The 24,377-nt window shown below is 59.4% G+C and overlaps 1 protein-coding gene across 2 annotated transcripts in view; it reads right to left on the minus strand.

Moving 5' to 3' along the window:
• FIBCD1 (fibrinogen C domain containing 1) overlaps nucleotides 1–19,057 on the minus strand; it is a 29,390-nt gene extending 10,333 nt beyond the window's left edge. Inside the window, exons 1-5 of one of the 2 annotated variants that reach the window (XM_057548825.1) lie at nucleotides 18,949–19,057; nucleotides 18,245–18,357; nucleotides 8,633–9,112; nucleotides 6,207–6,366; nucleotides 5,647–5,783 (exon numbers count right to left, since the gene is read on the minus strand). In XM_057548825.1, the coding sequence (XP_057404808.1) occupies nucleotides 5,647–5,783; nucleotides 6,207–6,366; nucleotides 8,633–9,112; nucleotides 18,245–18,316 (849 nt within the window). In that variant the 5' untranslated portion in view covers nucleotides 18,317–18,357; nucleotides 18,949–19,057. Of the gene's footprint in view, nucleotides 1–5,646; nucleotides 5,784–6,206; nucleotides 6,367–8,632; nucleotides 9,113–18,244; nucleotides 18,358–18,701; nucleotides 18,752–18,948 lie in introns of those variants that run through there. The other variant, XM_007194489.2, reaches the window with a different exon arrangement.
• Nucleotides 19,058–24,377: the final 5,320 nt, after the last annotated feature.

The raw sequence follows: 24,377 nt of genomic DNA on the forward strand, positions 1-24,377 counted from the left end.
TTGCTCCCCTACACCCATGAGCCCCCGTGGCCCTTATCATAGCTGAGCCAGACCGGCTCCAAAAAATGCCCTGGGCTGGCACTCAGGAGACTCAAGTTCTAGCCAGACTCCAGCCAACAGGCAGTATGACCATCTAAGTCTTGGCTTCTCTCCTCTGCAAAATGACAAGTTTGCTGCTCCAGACCCCGTATGGTGTGCCTGGACTCATGGGGGACTCTGGCCCTCAGAAAGTTCACAGCCCCAGGAGAGATGGATGCACAAGCCAGCAGTCTCAGGGCAGAGCAGCCCCCAACCTGGCATGTTCTTTTGATCCTGGTGCTTCAGTTTCCTCATCTGTAAAACGGGAATTATAACAGCTCCAACCCACAAGGATAAATGTGCTGGTTGACACAGGGCATGCCATAAGGGTAACAATTGTTGTTACATTTGTTGGGAGCTCAGAGGGGGATGAGCCACCTGCTGGGGTGGTTGGGAGGGTGGTCCTAGAGGGCTTCCTGGAGGAGGAGGTGCTCAGCTGAACTGCAGATTGAACAGGGTCTTGGCAGGTGGTCAGAGGAGCTGAGGCGCAAGAGATAGAGGCAGGGTGGGTCCAAACGCTACGAGATGGGGAGGCTGTGTCTCTGCCGCCTGAGAAGGGTCCCCACGAGGCAGCATCTGAGATTTTCCCTCAACTCTGATGAAGCTGCTGCAGAAACCAATTACAGGCAGAATCGTGTTGGTTGTGCAGCTGCGGCGTCCACCAGCTTCCCAGGCCTCCCGAGCAGGCGATTCCGTGAGGAGGGGTGGCGGGCTGTGGCAGAGGCGGATTCTTGTCTCTAAAGAGCAAAGAACTTGGACAGGCGAGCAAATGCAGCCCTTCAAAGGCGGCCCCTGGGGAGACTCTGCCCGCCTTCCCGGGAGACAGTCACCCCTCAAATCCTTTCTGGACACCTCTGGGTAGCACGCCCACACCAGCCCCGCTGCCTGGGCCTGCAGCAAGAGCACACTTTCTGGACTAAGGCCGAGCTGAGTTCAAATCCCGGCTCTGCCTCTCCTGGGCTGTGTGACCTCGCACAAGTCACGGACCTTTCTGAGCCTTAGTTGCCCTCTCTGTAAAACAGCCCCACCAGCAACGCCTTGGTGACCCCTGCAGGATCACGGCAAAGATGCAATGAAGAAAAAGGTGTACCCTCGGTGGGGGTGTGGGGGACGGAGCACAGTAGGTCTAACTTCCCTCCCCTTCAGAACCAGCTGCCAAGCCCAGAAGGAAGTGGGCCCACTCCTTGTTTTTGACTGCAAATGGTACCCCTGGGCCTGGCTCCCTGCCACGTTTCCCAGGCTTGGCAGTCGGTGCCTGCCAGCTCCTGGCAAACACTGCTCAGAGCTGCCATTTATCAGATGCTGAGGCACCGGGCCGAGCTCCACGTGCATCACCCCGTCTACGTTCAAAGTTTGAGAAATCCAAACTGCTCTGGACAGAGGCAGGTTTTCTCCGACCTAATGGGTCAAGGACCAGAGGGGTGTTGTCACCAGTCGCCGTGGTCATTGTTAGCGTGTGCAGGGCTCCGAGGACTCCCCAGAGCATTTCGGAGCCCAACAACAGCCTGGGGCACTGATGTCACGGCAGGTCCTCCTGCCACCACAGCCTGTGGGACACAGGGAGGAGACAGCACCCCTGGTGGACTCCCAAGTCCTGCTACCCAGCATCCCCAGTGCATCCCGAAGCATCCTGGCTGGGGCTGGGAAGCTTTTCATCTCTCCTGAGCCTGATCCCCCTGCTGGGCTGGGCTCTGCTCAGGTGGCGGCTTCTTTGATGAGAGAAGGATTTTCCTCCCACCTGGGGAGCTCAGGTAGGGCGGGAACGGGGCACGGTGGGAGGGGAGGGTTTCTCTCTCGCAGTGGAGCCAATTAGAGGCCTATCTGAGCCGGCCGATCCCGCGAGGCAGTAAAATGCCTGGCAGAGAACGCAGGTCCGGGCCACTCGGCTCATGGCGCTGGGGAAAGCTGGCTTTGCTGTGGATCTGCATGGGGGCGCAGAGCAGAATCAATCCTATCGCAGGTCCCCGCGGTAGGAGATGCTGAACTGGACCCGATTTCTGTGACCCCGGCTGGTGATTATGCAAAGATGAGGGCTTGGCAGTCAGGCCCAGTTGGCCGCACAGCAGAGGCAGATCTTGGTTGGGGACAAGGCTGTGCCTCGGGGCCGAGGGGCAGGACAGCAGGGGACCCAGTCTGCTGATGCCAGGCTGGACCCTCCTTCCAACCATAAAACACACATGGGGTCCTGGGCACGGTCACCCTGTTCCCTAGGCCCTGAAACGTGGCCACATGACATACAAGGGCCACCCCACTGGCTGGACGAGGAAGGGGATGCCACAAGAGGGAATGTGATCTTTCCAGTCTCACAGGGCCGGGGAGATGAACTGGAAATGGCTGCTTCGTCCCGTGCATCACCTTCCAAATGAGGAAATTTGGCCTCTGTTTTTACGAATCTTCTTCCCCTTTAAAAACACTGCTTGACTGTAAGATCCTGCAGGGTGGAGCCAGATTCCTCTGTTGGCAGGGAGTCCCCAAGGCTCACATGGACCCCTGCTGTCCCTTCCCCCTTCCCCTGCTCCTTCCCTACAGGTGAGCACCCTGTGGAGGATTCTGACTGTTCCCACCATGAAGAGCACTACATTAACCCATTTAACAGACGAGAAAAGTGAGGCTCCGAAAGGTGAAGTTACACTGCCAGAAGATGCCAACAGTCACCTGTCTGGCAAGTATTTAGGCAGCACAGATGGTGTGCAAGAACCGTGCGGACCCCTGAGCTACAGTGGCCACCAGATGACAAGTCGCTGCCCTGTGGAGTGCAAGCCTGCCTGGGACATAGATGGGCAACACCTGGGCAGTGATTGCTTAGCTGCACCTGTGACAGGTCCAAAAAGGGAGCATGAGGGGTAGACCCAGGAGGCCTACCAAAGGACCTGGCGACCAAGCTGGGCCCCTTGCCCAGGGTCACAGGTCAGCAGGGGCCGGCCTTTCCTTCCTGCCTTCCCCCTTCTTTTCTGGGGCAGGGGTGGGGTTGGGTGTATGTCTCAGGTTCAGGAGTGGCCTTGCTGATCAGCGTGACCCTCTGTGGCCTGGGTCACTGGGGTCGTTGGTGAGTGTAGAGACGGGCTGGGGCTCAGCCAGGGCCAGTGGCCACATCAGCGGAAAGGCCACCTTGAGGCCTGTGTCCATCTGTCCCCGACCTCATTCCCACGTGGCAACTCCCATGCCCTCAGCAAAGGTTCAGGGACCGAGGAACTCACGCGCCCCCTCCACCCCTCCGCCCCACGTTTCTGGGTCACTCCCTCCGTGGGGAAATTCTGAGGGCGGCAGGAGCCCACTCTGCCCCCCAGGTAAAAGCCCGATTCCTATTGCACCTGCAGAAGCCACTCGACCCAGGCCCTGCCTGCCTCTCCACCTGGCCCTGGCCCCGCGAGCGCCATACACCAGCAGAACAGAGCCACCGCGGTCCCAGAACAAGCCCTGCCACCTCCCTGCTGACCCCGCACGTGTTCCCTTTGCCTGGAACACCGTTCTTGCCTCACTCCCCCAGAGCTCCAAACTCCCAGTGCAGAAGCCGCTCTGGTAACCCCAGGTGGCGTGAGGGGCTCCACAGCCCTCACACAAGTCAGCTGATTGGCCCAGCTCCCCGCCAGGCCGGCAGCTTGCTGCGGAATCTTCTGGCCTGTGGTTGGCGTCCTGTGGTTGAGTCCATGAATTGACAAGTGACACCGTGTGACAGTCAGTTCCACGGACTTGCGTGAGGCTGAGCTGCTTATTTGCTGGGTGGCCTTGAACAAATCTCTTGCCCTCTCTGAGGCTGCCCTGCTGGCCTCCAGGGGTTGGAGGAGGGCTGGCACAGTGCCAGGCAGGGCCGTGCTATATAAACTGTAAAGTGTCCCTAAGGGGGCGGCGATGTTGAGCCGCATCCTCGCCCAGGCCCAGCCGGCTCTCTGGGAAGCAGGCTCCGGTTGACGTGTCCGGCCCCAGGCGTCCTGTCCGCTGGTGTTGGCACTTGAGGCCCGGCAGTTTGGACATGGGGCCTAATGAGGATGGATGGTATCGGGGTCCAGAAAGGCGGCGGCCAGCTCCCTCCCAAACAATTGAGTTTCCGAGCGATTCCGTGTGGCAGGGAGGTAAGCCTGACAGACGCCCAGAGGTATCCGGGACAAGATTGCTTTTGACGGAAGCCCAAATGGATATTAACGTCTATCGGCCTCGCAAGCACTTCTCAGCTGAGAATGGCCTTTCTCCCAGGCCAGCTGATGCAGATGTCTGAGAGGGAGGGCTGAGCAGGCCGGCGCACCTCATCGACTCCACTATCGCCCCCGAAGCCTGGCCCGAGGAATTACCCGCCTCCCGGCCCCAATCCTGATTGACTTCCCAGGAGATTGGCTTCAAGTCCACTGGAGTGGAAGATGCATGGCCCAGGCCGGCGTCTTGGTGTTTCATTTAGCCTGTCCTAACCCTTAACTCTGATTTCTGGGCTCTGGCTGGTGCATTGGAGCTGTTCTGCCTGCCGAGGGGTTCCCAGACGCAAAGGCCATAACTCAGATGTTCCGAGTTAGGAAAACAAAAGCGCTTTTAGGCCCAGAATGTGAATCCAGTACATTTAAACTCTCTCCTCTGGAGCTTGAAGAGAGGTTTAGAGGTATGTCTGTCTCGGGGTCCTCGGGGGATTCTCAGCTGCTCTCCCACCAGCTCCTAACAGCAGGCTCTGCCCCCCGAGAGCATCTGCTTGCCCCCTGCCCACGCGCCTCGCTCGGGCCTCCCCGTCTCGCCTCCTGCTTGGATGGTTAACCACGTCGCCCTCACCCTTGCGTGCCACCATGCAGCCCCCAGGCATTTTTGTTTTGTGGCTACGTTCCCCCGGCGAAGGCAGAGTTGAGCAATTGCGACAGAGACCGTGGGAGTCCAGTGTGCCGACCCTGCTCTAGAAGGGGCTTCCCAGCTGGCAGATCTGGAGACCCCTAGGTCTTCAAGCCAGGGCCTCTGCCCCGCCACTCCACCCCTTTCTCCTGGCACTGGGGAGGTCTCAGGGCCACCTACGGCTGTCTCACCCCTGCCTTTCCATTGCTCCCACTTCCCTCCCAGGCAGGAACCAGAAGGCGCAAGGAAATCACGACGGCTCCTTGCCAGGAGACCACCAGGGTCTCTGCTCGCAGCAGCTGTGCTCCCCTTTTATCTCCTGCACACGTACCATCTACCGAATAACTCAAAAAGTCAGCCCTTGAACTCACATTAGCAACGGTTCATTCCAGGACCCAACCCTAGCACCCCCGGCACAACTGCTCGGGGAGGGGGTGGAGGCTCCAGCCTCAGGGAGTGGAAGGCGGCTCTGTGGTCAGACCTCCACCCGAATGGACCCCCAAGGGTCAGCACATGACCTCCACTCGCCCCATGCAAGCTTCTCTGAACGTGGAGATCTTTGGTGAGGTTATGGGCAGGTCTGCGTGGCCGGGAGCACCCGGGCAGGGCCAGGCCAAGGGTGGAAGTCTGGGTGAGAAGCCTCTCAGAGCGCCCCGGGTTCACGTGCACAGCCCCCTGGGTCACCCCAGGGTCCGCCCTGACCATCTGCGGGGCCCAAAGGAAGCGGGGCCTGGCCGAGCTGGCCACACAGCCCAGGAGACTCACTGTCCAGCCACCACCGTCAGTGCGCATGTCACAGTAGACCTGGAAGCCGGCGGGGTCGTGTGTGGGGAAGACAGAGTAAACGCCGTCCTCCTGCTGTCCACTCAGGAGGACGTCCAGACAGTCGCGTGGCCGAGAGCCTGAGACAGGGAAGGCCGTCAGGGCACTGGGCCTGGCACCCGTGTCCCCCCACCACGGCCCCCCACGCCGTCCCCGGGTCTCTCTGTCTTGTCCAGCCATCCAGCAATGTCAAGTGGGCTCCAGAGCCCTGGCCTTGGGGTCAGACCGTGGTTCTGCCTCTCCCTGGGTGAATCTGGTGAGTGAGCACCCTCTCTGAGCCTCACTTTCCTCATCTGGAAAATGGGTACAATGAGCTCCGCCTCGTCAGGCTGGGAGAGGGGTCAACAGGAGGGTGTGGGTAGGGCGCTCAGTGCTGCCCAGCAGCAGGAAGTCTTCAGCAAACAGCAGCAGTGTTTCCTTGTTAGTGGGGCAGGTGGGGGACAATGTGGGGACGAACCTGGGTACCCAGGTCACCCAAGGAAGGCAGCCCCCACCCCACTCACCATTGGCGCAGCCCCGGGGCCGCGATCCCCTGGCAGGCGCCCTCTGAAGGTCAGCCTTGACGTGGGGCCGCCCCAGCCCTCGGTTCCTCTGCAAGGCGTCCAGGACGTCACTGACGGAGTTCACTAGGTGAGCCATGTGGCCTTGGCTCTCGGAGAGAAGCTGTAGAGCACAGGGTTCAGTGGAGCACATGGTTCGGAGGAGCTCCGGGAGGGTGGAGCACAGCAGTGGGTGGAGCTCCGGCTGGGTGGAGTGCCGGGGGGGGTGGAGCTCTGGGGGGGTGGAGCACAGGGGTTGGTGGAGCTCTGGATGGGTGGGGCTCCGGGATGGTGGACCACCGGGTTTGGTGGAGCTCCGGGTGGGTGGAGCTCCAGGGTAGGTGGAGCTCCGGGTGGGTGGAGCACAGCGGTGGGTGGAGCTCCAGGTGGGTGGGGCTCTGGAAGTGGGGAGCATAGGGTTTGGTGAAGCTCTGGGTGGGTGGAGCACCGGGGTGGGTGGAGTGCCAGGGTGGCAGGGGCTCTGGTGGGCACACAGCCGTCCCAAAGGTGGAGGTGGGCTCCTGGTGGGATGGCAGCCCCTGCCCTACTCTGGCCCCCATCCGAGGCTGTCTCAGCCCCAGTGCTCAGAGGGCAGGGGCTCAGGTGGGAGGAGACAGAGTGGCTTCAGCAGACACCTGTGCCCCCGCTGCCCCCAGGCCCTGTTCTTCATCCATTTCTGTGCCTTCAGCCCAAGTGAGCTGACTAAAGGAGGCCCTGATGTTCAAAACCCCAACTCACCCACTGGCCAGTTACACAGCTGCGGGTGAGTGATTAGCCAAGCCTCAAAATGGGGCTAACCTGGCCTCCCTGGCCCAAGTGCTATGGGGACCGGTGACAACGTGGGGAGTACCCAGCACAGCGTGGGGCCCACCGCAGGCACTCAGTACTCAGTACCTGGGTGCCCACCTCACTGCAAGGCACCTTCCAGGTTACAAAACACCTTCACCCACCGTCTCTTCTGACCCCCCAGCGAGGCTGTGAAGGCAGGGGTGACGGGTCTGCACTGGACAGGTGGGGCCCTGGGGACTGCACTCCCACCCATGCCCCATGGCTTTGACTTTCCAGGGCCCTCTGGTGTCCACCCCTTCACCTGCCCCCCACAGTGTTGCCAGGAAGGAGGGCTTGAGGCATCATCCGCTTGTTACACATGGGGAAACTGAGGCCCAGAAGGAGCGGTCCCCCGGGCTGCCTGGCAGGAAAGGAACACTATGGGACCATGAGGAGGGGAGACAGGGTCACGGGCAGACTGCAGCCAGCGAGCGTGGAAGCATGCTGGGTCTTTACACACTGAATCTGTCACTTGCCAGATAATAATAGCTCGTTCGAAGAAGGAAAACAGAAATATACAGTGCCGGCAGTTTACAAAATATGATTCTCGACTTGTCTGGAAGCAGAGGCCCTGCAAAGCTTTTAGTTGCCCTGTCAGTTTCTCCTCTACTGAGCAGATGATTCAGTGGGGCTGAGGCCTTGGGGAGAGGCTCTGAGAGGGGCGGAGGGAGCATCGGGGCAGGGTGGTGGGTTTCTCCCTGGGCTCTATTGCAGGGTCCAGTAGACAGGCCCTGTTGGGGGAGCCCTGCAGAGGGATGCAGGCCGCCCCAGGGAGCAGGGGCAGGGGGCCACCCTGCAGGGTGTGGGCAGCAAAGATCACCGGGTGCATTGGTTAAGTCGAATCAGTACTGCCCATCCTTCTGTGACAATGCAGACACGCTCGAGAAACTCAGGCACGGCTGGCTCTTGCTAACGGGCAAGGAAGACCTCAGTTTAAACCAGCAAATGATTAAAGTTGAAAATGTACATATAAACATGCCCCGAATTAATGGGGAAAGTCAGTCCCTGCTCGCTGAGCCGCACAGATGCATTAAAGAGGAATTGGCAGCTTTTAGAGGCAATGAAATCGGAGTTGCTGCTTCCGGCACTTCTCAGTTGTTTGAGTTTAAACAAAGCACTTCGCCCCGCCGAGCCTCAGTCTGTCACTCCGTAGAATGGGGTAATGATCCCCACCTCCTAGGGCTATTGTGCTGCACAGTGCTTATTAACACCCAGTGTGGACCCAAAAAAAGATTTTCAGTGGCGGTCCCCCATGGGCTGAAACTTCAGTTTACAAACAATTTCCACCATCATAATAAAAGAGGTGCTGATGTGCAGACAGCCCCTCTCACGTGCCATCCGCCAGCCGAGCCCTGTACAGCCACGAGCTCCAGCATCCTATCAGGTGTGGACTGTGCTATCCCTGTGTTACAGGTGAGGAGGCCCAGCCCAGGGAGGGCACCTGACACGCCCAAGGTCCCACAGCTGGTACCTGGTGGAGCCTTCACTGTGCTTCACTGGCAGCCCCGCCCCCGCCTCCCCCCACCCCTGCCCAGACCCCGAGGCGCGGAGCCCACCCTTACCTGGATGAAGCGGCCCTGCTCGCTCTGCAGGGCGCTGAGCCCCTGGCCCAGCGTGCTGTGCCCCTTCCGCAGCCCCACGCACTCCGCCTGCAGCTCCGAGGCCCGGGCCAGCAGCCGGGGGAGCTGGTCAGCCAAGGTGTCCAGCAGCTCCCGCTCCTGTTCCCCCGCCAGCCGCGGCTCAGGCTGGCGCTGGCTCAGCGCCTGCAGCACGGAGGCCTGGGCGCCCTCCAGGCGGGCGAAGCCATCGGCGAGGTCAGGGCAGCGTGGGTCGATGAGGATGTTGAGGCGCGAGCCGTCGGCCCTGTCCACGGTGACCAGGGCGCTGTTGGCACCGGCTGGCCCGGTGCTGACGACGGGCGGGGGCGCCGTGCCCGGCGCATGGGCGTGGTTCAGGAAGAGCACGGCGCCGGTGACGGCCACGGCCAGCAGCACGGCCAGGGACAGCAGCACGGTGCACAGCGCGTAAGTGCAGCTCGGCCGCTGTGGGCCAGCCCGAGGCACGTGGACACAGAGACAGAGGGACAGACGGGAGAAAGAGGGGGCAGCATCAGGGGCAGGCCGGGGCCTCCAGCTCTACCCAGTGAGGAGGGCCCAGGCAGCCCTAGGACGGGGCCTCTGGCCTTTGTGAGGCCTGGACGAGGCTCAGAGGGTCCCTTTCTTGGGGATGGGGGAAGGGAGTCACACGGAGATGAGAAACAGAGTCCCAGAGGGGAGACAGAGACAGGAACACACCAAAGATAGCAAGATGGAGAGAGCGAAAGTTGTAGGGAGACAAAGATGGAGAGGATGACAAGAGAAACAGAGGCAGAGCTGGGGAGACCGATGGAGAGAGAGGCACCTTTCCCTCGCTGCCCCTGCCCTGGCCCATGTGGCCTGCCTGGGGTAGGCACATCTCCCCACATGGAGCCCTCCTGGGTCTGGTAAGGGCGGGAGGTGGAGACTCCCGCTCTGCAGCCAGACGGGCTGGACTCAGGTCCCCAAGCTGTCATTTCCTGCGGGGTGACCTTGGGTGAGGGACTTCACCCCCCTGAGCCTTGTTGTCCTCATCTGTAAAATGGGGGCAATAATGACATGCCCACCCCCATATGCCGGTGCCCGCTGTGCAAACTCAGGGAGAGAGCTGTAACGGTGACAGCAGCGATGCTACAAATCATTGCGCTGTCTCAGCGGAATGAGTGCCTTGGGGTCATGGGCGCCCGTCACTGAAGGTCCCTTTCAACCCAGAGCACCCACATCCCGAGTCCTGAGGCCGTTGCAGGCGCACAAGGCTGCCACGAGCCCCCAGGCAGAGGGTGGCCACCTGAGCATCTCGCCTCCCCCTTTCCTCTCCTTCCTCCTCCTCCCCCCCACCTCTTCACAAAGCACCCCCTCCACCCCCCAGACCCAGTAGGGACTAAGAACAAAGGAAGCTGGAACCCAATGCAGCTTGTAATTAAAGGAGGCACCATGATGTATAGCAATTCCAGACTCGCTGGACCGAATCACACCTGGCCCAAAGGGAGCTTGCAAAGCCATCACTGAGCATTTGACACACGGGGAAACTGAGGCCCAGAGAGGGCCAGGGGCTTGCCCACAGTCACACAGCAGATTAGAAGCAGAGCTCAGACTGGACCCTCAGCCTCCTGCCTCCTCCCAGGGCCAGGCATCTCCTACCACTGAATTTCCCCACATTTTCAACTTTCTGAATCCGAGACGCATCTTTGAATGGGTTAGTATATTAAAGCACTTGGAGCCGTGCCTGTCATGCTGTGTTTATGCAATAAATATTAGCGGCTTTTATTATCTCATGATCAATGTGCACAGAGCATCTGGAGGTGTTGGGTTTTTTATTTTCCACCCGAAGTGCTATTTCTGTGTCATTGATGCTAGGATGTACCTTCCCTGTTTTATTTTTTTCCCTTCATATTTTAACATCTCTGACGTTTGGGGGGAATCTTACAATTGTAATTGACAACTTTCCTTTCTTTCTTGGTGATATATAAAATAGCCTCTTACATCCTGCGTTTTACTATGAGAATATATGGTAGAGCAAACAGCTTCTTTTCCATAAATTCAAATTCTACAAGTAACTCCTGAATCTCCTACTTGGCACCAGAGGAGGATGAGGGCAGGGGTCTGTGTTGTTGGCAAGATGAGGGAGAGGATTCCTTAGCCTGGCGCTGCAGTGATGGGATTCAACACTCCACCCCTCCCCTCTCCACCCCTGCCCAGGCCCCGGGGGCACATCCATCCTGGGCTCCCCACACCTACGGGATTTACTCCAGCCAGACCCTAAGGTGTCAGCTCCCCTCCGTCAGCTCTGCACAGGCTGCTCCCTCAGCCCGAGGCATCCACTTCCTCTGCTTCTCTTCCACAGGCCTAAACTTGATCTCTTCCTTCAGGGTTCAGCTGGATGTCACCTCTTCCAGGAAGCCTTCCTGGACTGTTTCCTCAGCCCTTCTCCCGGTATGGGTGGGGCTCTCCCTCTGTGTTCCCACAGCCCTCTCTCCCCCCACGGTGGCATTTACCAATACAGTCATCACCTTTGACTTCATTCATTCACTCAAACACCCGTTCACTATTCCTCAGTGTCCCCATGAGTCAGGCTCCAAGCCAGTCCCTGAGGAGGACAATCAGGGAAAATCATCCCAGCCCTGCCCTGAGGGAACTCATGTCCCATGAACTATGATTCTTACCCTCTTTCGGGGCACGGATCCCCTTGGGAATTTGGGAATTTGATGAAAGCTGTGGATACAAGGAAATCTGGGACTTGGGGGCCTGCAATGCCCATGTCCAGGAAACCTGCCCTGGACCATGAGCCCCTCCACCCCACAAAAGGCACAGAGCGGCTGGTTGTTGGCTTGATGGAGGGACAAGCAGATGGACTAGGTCATTTCTCCGTGGCTGGCTTGGGGAGGAAGCAAAGGCCCTGGGACCTACGGTGCTTGGCAGGGCAGAGGCCATGACCTCCACGCTGAGCCCTGTGCCCACCTGGGATGGCCTGGCAGAGAATGAAGGCCACCTCCAGGCCGCCCCATCCCTGTCACTGCGGGTCAACACGTTCCACACGGGGCAGGCACTGCCTTAGCACCGCTAATCCTTGAGTGCGTACTGTGTTCCTGCCACTGAAACCTCCAACACCCCCCTGCTGTGGTTGGATTCATTTTGCAGATGGGAAAACTGAGGCTCAGAGAGAGAAGACCCTTGCCCAAGGTCACACGGGAGGCAAGCGGTAGAGCCAGCATTTGAACCCAGGCCCGGGTGACTCTGGAATCGCCCATCTGTGCCGAGGCTGCTTGCTGAGCCATCTGACCCCATTCCTGCCTCTGCCAGAAGTGTGACTGGGGTCTGAGAGACAAACCCTGTGTCAGCAAGTAAGTCCCTGTCAGGCTCCTCCCGGAGTCCGCTGGGAGACACCTTGCCCCGAGCAGCTCTGAGCGACGTCCTCCACTGAAGAGCATTAAGGTCCCCAGCTGGCGAGGCAGAGTGGCCAGCCTCGTCCCTCCTGTGTCCCAGGACCCCAGCCCTCTCGGCATCCGCTTCCACCCAGGCCCTTGGTCCCTGGCGGGAAGACAGAGGGCGCAAAGGAGGGGAGGGGCTGGAGAAGGCTACAAGGTGTCCCCTGAGGGGCAGGGAGACGATGAGCCTGGAGATGAAACAGGCCACTCAGCAGAGGAGAATTAGTCTTCAGAGATCACCTTAAACATGAAGTGCTGTTCGCTTTTATAGGCTGCCGCTTACGTGCCTTGCAAAGAAATCTGCCCGAGATGATAAGGGGGGGCTTCGGGCGTGAGCAGCCCAGCAGAGCGTGCGGGGGTCTGGCGCTTACTCATCAGCCCTTGGCTGGGGCAGGGTGGGTGCCCACACCCCTGGGATCTGCGGGAGGCGGGAGGAGGCACACGGGGCCCCCGCCTCTCAGGGCCAAGGTGCCTGGAGATGGGGAAGATATCCCAGGCGGTGGGCCTCAGAGGAACCAGGGTCTGAGACCCACTGCTGGCATTAAACACCTGTGTGAGCTCCCGGCTGGAGGGATGTGGCTTGGTCCCCTGTGTGACCCCCAGTGCCGGCCCACGGTCCAAGGCTGCCCGGGAAGTCCCAGCCAAGGGGAGGACAAGATGGGCTCGTGCCAGGGGAGGTGGGGGGCAGGAAGCCCCAGAGCTGCCTCGGTTGAGGGGTGGCGTCCATCCCAGCTGCCTCCTCTGAGTCCCCAGCCTCCAGAGGTGGCCACGGGGTCTGGCGGAGGACAGGAGAGCTCTGGAGGAAGTGGCTCATGGCCACCGTGCTCCGCCCAGCCCGCACCCCCTTTTCTTCCTTGTTTTTTAAGGGAGCTGGGTCGTGGTCCCCTGGGTAGGCTGAGACTACACTCCTTGTACCAAAGTGGGAAGAAGAAAGTCTCCCCCGCTGGGGGAGGCCAGGCAAGGCTGCTCCGAGCCCCCCATCTCCTAGGCACACCCCGGCCACCGGCAGCACAGCTGTTCATCGTGGCAGAAACACGCTGTGCGGCTTTGGATTGGGGAAACCAAGGGGGCCGTGGTGCGTGCTCTGGGCCCAGCAGGGACTCAGAGCTGCACGTGGGCTCACGGATCGTGCAGGGGGCGGGCAGCCCAGCCCCTGCCCAGCCTAGAGCCCCTGGGGGAGTCTTCCTCGCCTCTCCCCAGGAGCCCACATCTGCTCCCACGGCCAGGCAAATGACTCCTGACCTGGGCTGGACTCCGATCCCCTGACCCTGGCAGAAGGGGGATCCCAGAGACCCCTTGAAATGAGGAGCTGGATGTTCTGCTCAAAATTCTGGGGTCCCAAAGGCGTGGGCAGAGGGCTCGCTGGCTTGTTCTATGCGCCCTGAGGAAGAGTGCCCTGTCCTGCCTTTTTTTTTTTTTTTTTTTTTTAACATAAATTCATTTATTTTTATGTATTTAATTTTGGACCAGGGCTCGAACCCGTGTCCCCTGCCTTGGCAGGCGGATTCCTAACCACTGCACCACCAGGGAAGCCCTGTCCTGCCTCTTAATGTGACCTATCCTGAGGGCCATCTGAAGCCTTAGGCCACCGGGAAGGCCCCGGGGGGAGTGGCCAGAGGTGTTCTAGGGGACAAAGAGAAGGGTGTGGGAGCCGCTCACATCCACCCCCTCCCGGAGGCTCCAAGCCCCCCAGGCTCTGTCACTCCCCAGACGGCACTCAGCTCCTGTCCGTTTCAGATGAGGGAGGGTCTCCAGATGTTTCCTGTGAGGGTCTTGCTCACCCTCCCCACCCCCCACAGCTCCAGGCCTCCAGCCCACGGCGCCCCAAACCAGGCTCGCTCCACCCCAAACCTGAGCCCTCCTGAGATTCCCACCCGGGGTGGCACCAGCCTCGCCAGCCGCCCCCGCCAAAACCTCCCCGGGCTCCCCTCCCTCACCCCCCGCACTCAGCCAGCCCCTGGCTCTGTCCTCTCCACCTCCTCTAATGCCCTGGTCCCCTCTGTCCCCGTGCCCCCAGCCCTGCCCTGGTCCAAGCCCCGTCATCTGCTTCTACATCACCACAACCATCTCCCCGTTAGCCTCCCTGCCTCCGCCCGGCCCTGCCAACCAATTCCCCACCCGGTGGCCAGGGACGCTCCTGATAGCAAAGAGCCCAGGACACTCGTGCTCAGACCCCTCCAGGGCTGCGGAGGCCCAGGAGCAGGTCCCACCCCACCTCCCCCATACCAGCCTCAGCTACTGCTGCCCTCCTCCAGCCTCCGCCTGGTGGTTCTCTCCACCTGCCTGGCTTCTGTCATTTCCCCCAACACACCTTGGTGTCCCTGGAGCACAGATTTGGCAAATGCTGTTCAGCTTAAGCATCACCTCCCCGGGGAAGTGGTCTCTGCACTCCCACCCCTGGCCTCCCCTGGCCTCCTGGCCTCCCCATCACAGCCACACCACTGGGCTAGCGGGGGAGCTCCATGGGGCAGCCCGTGGCCAGAGGAGGGGCCCAGGAAATAGAAGGAGAAGGAAGGAGTCCTTGACTTGTAGCCCCTGTTCTTCACTTAATTCACCCTCCTTCTCTCTCAACCCAGGCACAGTGACCTCAACCCAAACCCCAAGCAACAAGACAACAGAGGCGTGTGTTGTTTTCTTTATAGTGCCCATCGTGGTTTGTAATAATCCCACATGTGAGTTTGTTCCTCCCATAAGACTCTAAGCTCCCGAGGCACAGGTTCACAGCTACATCTCCTAGATGAGGTAGGGACTCTATAAATAGTCACTGAGTGAATTAAATGCAGCAGGGTTTAGGTTAGACATCAAGAAGAACTTCCCAATGAGAATTTTTTTTCCCTTTCTGGAATGTTTCTCAAAGTTTTGAAAATATCAGGAGACATGGCCTGGGATAGTTCAGAGGTCGACCTCCCTGTGGAGTGGCTTGACTCAGGGACTGCTCAGAAAAAAGCCCTCCCCTCCCCGCAACAGGGGGAGAAGGTTACAGGGTGACTTCCTGCCCCACACTCCAAGACTAGGAGAATCATGTCTATTTCTAGATCCTTTTATCTGAGCAACTCCAAACTCCTGGCAAATATTCCACCGTAATCTCCTGCCCTAAGGCTGTCAGAGCACCTTCGTTCTGCAAGGGGAGAAGGGAAGTTCTAACGAAGTTGGCACCTTGTCCAACGTCACCCAGCAAATGAGGAGCTGAGGCCAGACAGGCCTGGGACAGAGCCGGCCCGAGGCTGTCCCTGAAACAGCAACACTTGGATGCAGGCCCTTCAATGGCAGTGGGTGCTACGCATGACCTGGGACCACGCACCGTGCGCTGGACCCCTCTCCTTGGGAATTACATAATGTGCCTGAGTGGGCTGAGCCAAGGGCAGCCAGCCTCTCTCCCTGCATCTTCCCAGTAAAGCTCATCGGCCACCCTGGAGGACCCAGGTTCAAGTCCTGGCTGTGGCTCTCTTAGCCTCAGTTTCCTCATCTGTCAAATGGGTTGATCGTTCTGCCGCCAACCTCCCAGGGTGGTTTGACTAAGAAAGGAGAGATCTGCAAATGAACCCAGCTGGCACTCAGAGTGTGGCATTGGCATCTTTTCTGGAGGAAGTGTCCTGTTAAAGAACCTCAGCCAGGCCCTTCTGGAGGGAACTGGGTGGTCAAGTTGCTTTCCCTGGTGGGCAAAGGGGAGATCGGGACACTGACAGCCTGTAAAAAGGGACAGGCTGCTTTGAGAACGACCCTCCTCAAGGGTGCACAGTGCTTTACAGTTTGCAAAGCACACCGGTATTTCACTCGGCCCTCGTTAACAGCCCTTGTGAAGTGAGGAGGAAGCAGGGATTGCTCTTTCCATTTTGCAGATGGTAAAGCCCAGACTCAGAGAGGGGGGGTAACTTACCCAGAGTCACGCAGCATGTCAATAGTCAAGATGAAACTATTGGAGAAGCAAAGGAGGAGAGAAGGCCGGGCCCAAGGGAACCAGGGCAGGTGAGGTTCTCTCTTCCAACAGTGGGCACAGGAAAGGCCTTGTCTCGTATCTGAAGCTTCAGGCAAGCCTGGAGCTGGCATAGGACAGCCTGTCTATATGCTGGATCACCAAAGGAGTGGAGTGGGGAAGTGGTGCTTGATATTGGCCCAGGCCTCTAGGACCACAAGCCCTCAGCAGCCTCCAATGCCAAGGGGCAGACAGCTGGGCTCTGGCCTGGTGTCAGCTGGAATATATTTTCCAGGAAGCAGCGGAGGGGCTGGGGCCTGCCCAGGAGGCCTTAAAGCCACATTTCAAATAGATCCCCCAGAAGCCACTTCCCCTTGAGACACATCAGCACTTGCTGGCTCCTCTCCCACAGTTCCTCCTGGCAGGGCTTCATGCAGTTCAATTCAGCAAATATCCCTCAGCTCCCAACCTGAGCTGCGTGGAAGGACAGGAGACTGGACTCAGGGGGAGACCCCAGGATGGGGGCCCAAAAGGAGTGCATGTCCACTGGGAGCTCCTGATGGAATAGGGACTCAAGGCTAGGGAACATGGCAGGGAGAGATAAAGGCAGCTGAGCAGCACAAGCTAAATGCTGCTGGGACTTCAAGGCAGAGCCACCAGGCATCAGGGAGGGCTTCCTGGAGGAGGTGGCATCTGAGTAGGTTTTGAAGTATATGTAGGGTTTTCCTGAGTGAAGTGTGTGTGTGTGTGTGTGTGTGTGTGTGTGTGTGTGTGTGTGTTTGGGGGAAGATGAGACAGCAAAGGTTTGGAAATGGGCAGTCTGGTGTGGGACCAGAGGCTGGCAAATGACAAGATGACAAGCAACCAGTACCTGTAAGGAAACTAACGGGAAGGGAGAGTGGGCCAGGCTGGAGATGGCTTGAACAAGTCGAGGAGGTAAGACTGCTCTTGGTAAGCTGGGAGAAAGTCAGAGCCCAGCAGGAGAGGACTTTGTGTCTGGGGCTGGCTTGGGTGTGCACCTGATTTAACAGAGGAATAGCCCAGCCCGGGAAGGCATTGGGAGAGGCTTGGGGTCAGACCTGCCTTTGAATCTTTGCTCTCCTGCTAACATGCTGTGTGACTTGGGTGCATGCCTCGACCTCTCTGAGCCACCATCCCCCTGTGACGTGGGCATGTGCATCCCTGCCTAGCCCCCAGGCTGCTGCAGAAAGTGAGATTGTGCAGACGGTTGGGAAAGGGCTTTGCAGAGTGTGGAGGCATGCCACGGCAGTGTCACTCCAGACAGAACGCGCAGGCTGCCGCTCCTGAGAGTGAGGGGCCGCCAAGGCCCGCCCCTGCCACCCCCTTCCTGCCACTGCAAACAAGAACTGTTCCTTCCCCAATGACATCTGTCTGGGAGAAATTTGAAATTTAAAACGGGCAGCTCCATTATTTCCTCTGCTTGCCGAGCGGACTCCTCATCTCGCCTGCCTGCACCAGTCCCTTGGCGGCCCAGTCTGGGGCAGCCTCAGAGCTGCTCCTCCACTCAGCCTCCCATCTCCAGCCCCCTCTCTGGCCAGCCCTGGAGCTCTGCCCTCACCCCCTTCCCGGGCACAGCCCGGGGCACCCTCCACTGCCCCTGAAGAGGCAGCAGGAAGGGTGGAATGAACAGATCTGGAGCCCAAGGATCCAGGTTCAAATCCCAGCAGAGTTGCATAGCCTCTGGCAGAAGCAACCCTCGCTGAGTCTTACTTTCCTTGTCTTAAAGCTGGAGAATCGCAATATCCAGTGTTCTTACATGAGGCAAATATTTATTGATTCTCTACTGTATGCGGTGGGGGGTAGGCTGGCTAAAGTGTGAGGATTCAGAGGAGATGGGGGTGAGGGGGCGTATGCCAGGCGCCTAGCACAGGGGGTTCCCAGGGTGAATATTTAGTAAGTGGTTCAGATGCCCATTGTAGAGGTGAGGAAACGGAGACTCACACTTAAGGGCCGGTGACACTGTAAACTCCATAGGTCCCCTACTGCCTCTGCGCAGATGGGCACCTGAGTCCGTTGTGGAACAACGGGGCTTCTGCAGGGGTGCCGCCCCCATCCGCAGCCCGAACCCCAAGTTCAAGCCTCCTATGGAGGAGGAGGAGAGGAGGGTGCCCGCCCCAACCCGGGCCTGTCGAGCCTCACGGGGGTACGCCCCAAACTCCCGCCCGGGTGCCCAGCCCCCCGGCCAGAGCGGCCACCGCCTCGCCCACTGCCCCATGTCCCCACGATCCGGGCCGCGCGTACCTGCGGCTTGTCGCGCGGCCGGTCCTCAAGTTGGGAAGCGCCGCCCACGGTCTTCCACCGGTCGTTGACCATCTTCCGGCAGGACTGGCGGGGACGCCGGGCGAGGTGCGCCGCTGCGGAGCGCAAAGGCGCAGACGTGGGCGCGGGCTCGGACTAGGGGCGCGTTCTGCTCGCCGGCTTCCCGCCTCGGTGCCCAGCGCCGGGGCGGCCCGGGCCAGCGGGCGTGCGTGTGCGGGTGTGCGAGTGTGTGTGCCTGCCGGCGTGTGCGCGGGTGTATGCGGGCGACAGCGGGAGCGGGAGCGCGAGAGCCGCCGGCCGCCAGCCGCCTGCCCGCCGCTCGCGCTGCGCGCCGTCCCCGCTCGCGGCTCCCGCGCCTCCCCCTGCGCGCTCCTCTCCCTCTTCCCTCCTCCCTCCTCCCTTCCTCCTTCTCAATCTCCGTGTCTTTTTTGTCTCGTACTCTCTTTGCCTTTTATTGCTCCTCCGGTCTCCCTCTGACACACACGCACACACTGCGGACGGCGATAAACTCCACCTCCCCAAAGCCTAATAAAGAGGAGGCAGACCGGCCCAGAACCCAGGGCCCAGCCCGGAGGGCAGCAAACAGCCGCGGGCAGCCCGGCCCTCGCCGGCTCCGGAGGGGCCCGAGAGCCCCTGGGGCCGTCTCCTCGCAAACTTCCTCCCGGGCCGGACCGGCGCCAACTCACCGTGCGCGGGGGGCGCGGCGCCGGGCGGGCCCCGTGGGCGCCCGGGATGGGCCGTCGGGCGTGTCTCGGGGGCGGCGCTGCGCTCCTCCTGGCCCCCTCGGGGCGCTGGGCTCACCCTGAGACCCGGGCTGGGCCTGGGGTGTGGGCCGGCCGGCGTGCGCCCCCTGCCGGTCTCCGAGGTCTGAGTCCGGACCCCGGGGCCAGTGCGCCCAGTCCCGGAGTCTCCAGCCACCAGGGACCGCCCCCTCCGGACCCCGACCCGCAAGGCCGGCTCTGGGGGCGCTTCGGCGACAGTCGGTAGACCTGTATCCCGGCGCTCGCGGACGGTGAGCCGGCCCGACGCCTCCCAGCCCAGGCGGCCCGCGGGCTGAATGGGGGTCCCCGCCGCCGCGGCAGCCGCCGGCGCCGCGGTCTCAATTACGAGCTGCTCCTCGCTCTGCCCGTGCTCCCGGCCGATCGCCCGCGTTTCCCGGCCGCGCCCCGCGCTGCCTCAGCCCCCGCCTCCTCCTCTGCCCGGGAGAGGAGGGATTTGTGCCGGGAGGGGGCTTCTTAGTCGCCCCCTTCCATCGGCAGCACTTTTAAAAGCATTTAATCCGCCCGGTGCAGCCTTCAGAGGTAATTGACAAAGTCCTTAATCTGCGCTGTTAACGAGCTGCTATTGTGGCTTCTGACCGGGAGGCGCCCACACGACCCGACGCCCCATTCCTGGCGGGCCGCCCCCTCCCCGGGCCGCCTCAGGAGCCTGACCGACTGCCACCCCCGTCCCTCTCTGCGGCCCCTTATCCTCTGCTCCCCCAGCTTCAGAATAGACCCCCCCTATTCCCTGCCCCCGCTTCTCCCCAGGGCTGTTTCCCGGCTGCCAGGGCGCCTTGGTCCGCCACGCTGTTCCCTGGCACCATCTTCGTCTCTCTCCCGCCGGCTGCCAGTCTGTCGCCCCATCTTCTTCCCTCTCCCGGCCCCTCACGGATGCAGCAGACTACCTGGGGGTGGGGGTCCGGGGCACTCCCTGCCCCTTGCCACCTAAGCAGACTGTCATTCACCCACAGAAGCTGGGTTCACAACCTGCCAGCTGTTTGTCCCCAGCCTCCTCTTCCTTCCAGGGCTGCCTGCCGGCCTCACCTGCTGCCCCACCCCCTCTGCCCCAAGGGAGGCAGCCCAGCGACCCGGAGTGGGTCCCACGGCACTAGCTGGGAGTCAGGGGACCAGGGTTGGAGTCCTGGCCCCATGGCTCTTTCTGGATGGCATCTCTCCCCGGAGGCCTTTCCTGTGGCTTAAAGGGATTGGCAGGTGACGGCGTGGGCCATCAGGCTTGGGCAGAGAGGTGTAGTGGAAAGCACAGGGCCCTGGCCAGATGGCCTGGGGCAAGCAGCTGTGCCTCTGAGCCTCAGTTTCCCCATGGATGCTAAAAGGTTAACAGCACGTTCTTCAGAAGGGCTCTTGTGAAGTTCTGAGAGATAGTGCATTGAAACACCTGAGCAACTTTCCCACTATGACTTGGGCAGATTTCCTGTCTTCTCCAAGCCTCAGTTTCCTCACTGAATAAGAATTCACAATCTCCCCCTTCTAAATGGGGGAATTGTGAGGTTTGTAGGCATGATGATGGGACTGCAAATCGATTCCAGTTTGGGGAGAGCATGTAAATTCCAGACGTGTCTTATGCACAGACAGAAGACCACCCTGAGGGGACCCTGAACTGAGATTCTAAGTGTTGGGAGGGATACTAAGGACCAAAAGAGTTTCAGGGTATCTGCTCTGGGTGAGCAGGGAAGGCATCCTGGAGAAGGACGGTGTGAGCCAGGTTGTGAAGGTGGGGACAACTGGATGTTGGGGGGAAGGCATTTTGTGAAGCCAAAAAGCAAAGGCAGAGGATGGAGAGCGACAGTAGCCTGCACGGGCAGGTGCCAACCGGAGGACGCTGGCTGGAGGATCGCCTCCCAGGCCTGCAGAAGGGCGGTTGGACAGCTAAGCGGGGGCCACCTAGCGGCTCCTCCTGGCACTGTTTGCTGTCAGGCTGTCTCACATGCTCGGCCACAGATTCCTCACTTCCCTGCCCGCGGGGCCGTGGTGAGTGCATGTGTCGGCGTGGTCTTCCCCCCTCACCCCCTCTGTGATGGTGCCGCTGCTCAGCCCCCCCAGAAGAACAGTCAGCCCTGGCGCAGCTCTGCCAGGAGCCTGCAGGCGTTTACTCAGCGCCTTACACACTGCACTCACCTGACACGCTTGGGGTGGTGTCTTGGGGAGGGGAGGGGCCGCCACCCTGTTCGGCGGCCCAAGGAGATCTAAGTGAGCAAAAGTGCAGCTGACCCCACAGAGGGGACAGTGCCCCGCCCTCTGAGTTCCTCTGGACAAAGTTGGTGTCCACAGAGCCCCAGGGATCAGCCCATGTGTGCTCAGCGGGATAGAGGGGGATCAGGGCTTTCCAGCCAGCCCAAGACAGGGCATTCCAGGAACCAGCCAGGACTTCAGGGGAGCCGGACCCCAGGACCCCCCAGGCTGCCCCGGCGCCCCGACTGCCCACTCCCTGTGCATCCACTCACCCTTCTCCCTCTGGCTCACCGATTCCCCATGTTCTTGTCTTTCCTGCCTGTGGCCACCTAGGTGTGATGGCCCCACCAACAGAAAACTCTCGTCTGGGATTTTTAGTTTAAATTCCAGAGAGATGGGCTGTGATTCGGCCTGCTCATCCTTTGGAGCCAGGACATATCAATCATAGGTCATTAGCTGGCCAAAGACAGCTGTCCTTGGTCAGGTGCCTACCATAGTCCGAAGGAGGGCAAGGCTGTGGGACCCTGACGCAGGGCACCCCCCTTAGCAGGGAGTGGGCACAGGGCAGGCAGTGAGACATGCCAACATGAGAAAGGTGGAAAGGAAGAGAGCCTTCTCATCAAGGAGACGAGAAAGAGTGTCCAGAGACGCTGGGTGACAACATTCAGGTTACTACTGTTTGACTGGCTGTGATCCATTGCCCATCTTCCCTACACTCAGCCCTGTGCCAGGCACACTGTATCCTCCCAGCCACCCTCATAAATGAGAGCTATTGGTATCCTCATTTTATGGATGACAAAACTGACTCCAAAAGGTAAGTTACATAACTTGGGTAAGAGTGCTCTTAGTAAAATGATGTAAATAATAGCTACTATTCAGGAAGCATTTTTCATGTTCTGTGTACCATTCATTAGCAATATATCTTATTTCATGTAATCCTCACCAAAAGCCTATGGGTGTTATTAATATTCCCATTTTATAGATGAGGAAACTGAAGCTCAGAGAGGTTAAGTAACTCAGCCAAGATCACACAGCAACTGATGGGGCCAGAATCTGAACCCAGGGCTCTGCACTGCTGGAGTGTATCTCCCTTTCTCCCCTGCCTCCATCCTTTTGGTCGGCTAGAGCTGGGCCTGAGACCAGTGAACGTGGAGCTCAGTGAAAGTGGGCTGAACGTTGAATGCTCTTGTCTCATGGGGCCCCAGGGACTGGCTGGCAGGGAGGTTGGGACCTCTGGCCTTCGTCCACCCGGCCTCTGCCCTTCGTCCACCCGGCCTCTGCCCCACGCTGCCGAGGGCACTCAACTCTCACTGAAAAGCTGTCTCAACTTACCTCTGACAGTCACATTTATCATTAAAAATAAATTTATCTTGGCTTCCCGTGGCATGGAAAGCTACTGTGCAGTGATTCAATGGGCTTGTCACCCCTCACGGTTAGGCACGGGGAGAGGAACAACTGGATGGTCTCCAATGCCAGCTCCTCATTTTCTGTGGCTGGAGCCAGAAACGTACAGTGCGCTGACATTTAATTTAGCATCCAACATACCTTGACATAAACCCATAATACAAAGGTGGGGGCGGGAGTGGGGACTGCCAAGCCCGGCGGGGGTAGGGGCATTCCAAGTGACAGGGCGGATTTCTTTCTTTCTATTTTTTATTTTGCTTTGTCAACCCTGAGTGGTGATGACAGACCAGAGGCTGCGATCAAAGGCGAGAATTAGTATGGAGTGAACGTGCGTGTGTGAGTGTGTGAGCTTTTGGTGTTGATGCGCTGTGCACGGGCCGGTGGGTCTGCACCCCGAGTCCACTGGGATTCTGTGTGTGGCATCTCTGCGGCGTGTCCTTTGGAGGGAACCAGAGAAACGCGTGCCAAGGCCGGGCCCTCAAGGCTGCGTCTGGAACCCAGGAGAGGGAAAACTCAGGCAGAATGGGCGAGATGGGACCTCCCCATGGGTCTTGGTGTCCCCAGCCCTTTCCACAGGTCGTCTGAGACATAATCAGTGCTCTGGAAATATGGAGCAGGACGGGAACACTGTTATTTTAAAAGCTGGAGGCAGAGTTCTGGCTTTTTATTCAGCAGAACATCCTGATGGAATATTTGGGTGCGAAAAGCTGAGGCTCAAGCTTGGCCAGGGAGGGGAGGGCAGGACCCAGGAGGGAGGCAAGAAACCCAGGGAGAAATGTGGTTTTGGCAGAAGCAGCTGGAAGGGGAGGGGCCGTGAGGGAGGGAGAAGGGAGGCAGAGGGAACAAGAGAGGGGCAGGTTGAAGCCCACCCAGCCGGATGGGGGCCTCGGGAGGAAGCCGGCTTGGAAACCCCAGCGCAGTTATGAATACGAGAGGGAGGTTTGTGGTTTCCATGCCGTGCTGCAGGAGATCCCATCTGTTACCCCCCGGTCTTTGGTAAGAGTCTGCTCTGCCCAACAGCCTGTGTTCGCAAGGCTTTGGGGGAAATGGAGGGAGTGGGCCCCGCCCCCGCCGAGGTCAGCGCAAGGCAAGGTGAAAGGAAGGTCCGGCTATGGGAGGGCAGGGGAGGGATGCTACAGAGGTCCAGAATTCAGGCCAAGCAGGAAATTCGACCAGCAGGTGACCTGAACTAGAGCCGTTTCAGTTTTCATTTTAGAGGAATCAGGATAGGTGCCATTTTACTGAATGCCCACCGTGCCAGGCAACATGCAGGTGACTTGGATTTTCTCACTGAAACCCTCACAAGAACCTAAGAGGCAGATGCTATCACTTCTTATGCCATCTCGCAGATAAAGAAACAACTAAAGTACGTGAAGGCCAAGTACCTTGCTCAAGGTTATACATCTGATAAACATCACAGCTTGAATTTGAGCTCTGCAATCTGGCCCCAGAGCCCACTTCTCCAGAACCCACAGCTGCAGAATTCCCTATGCAGCGAACGCTTGGGTTACCAATGTTTGTTGTTGAAGGAAAGGAACTGGGCATGGAAAACAAAAATCTTGCAGCCAACAAAAATCAACCAACCAAACAAAAATCCCAACTTACAACTGGCCAAACTTTCAAAAATGGCATCCCTTGCTTTCTGCTTCTTTCACATTCTGTGTACTGTAAGATACTGGATTCACCATCTCAAGTTTCTGCAGTGCTAATCCTGTTGGTCGCTATATCTGCCGACTCTCACTCATGGTGATTGTTTTCCC

This window comes from Balaenoptera acutorostrata, chromosome 6 (assembly GCF_949987535.1).
Source record: "Balaenoptera acutorostrata chromosome 6, mBalAcu1.1, whole genome shotgun sequence".
Lineage (NCBI taxonomy): Eukaryota > Metazoa > Chordata > Mammalia > Artiodactyla > Balaenopteridae > Balaenoptera > Balaenoptera acutorostrata.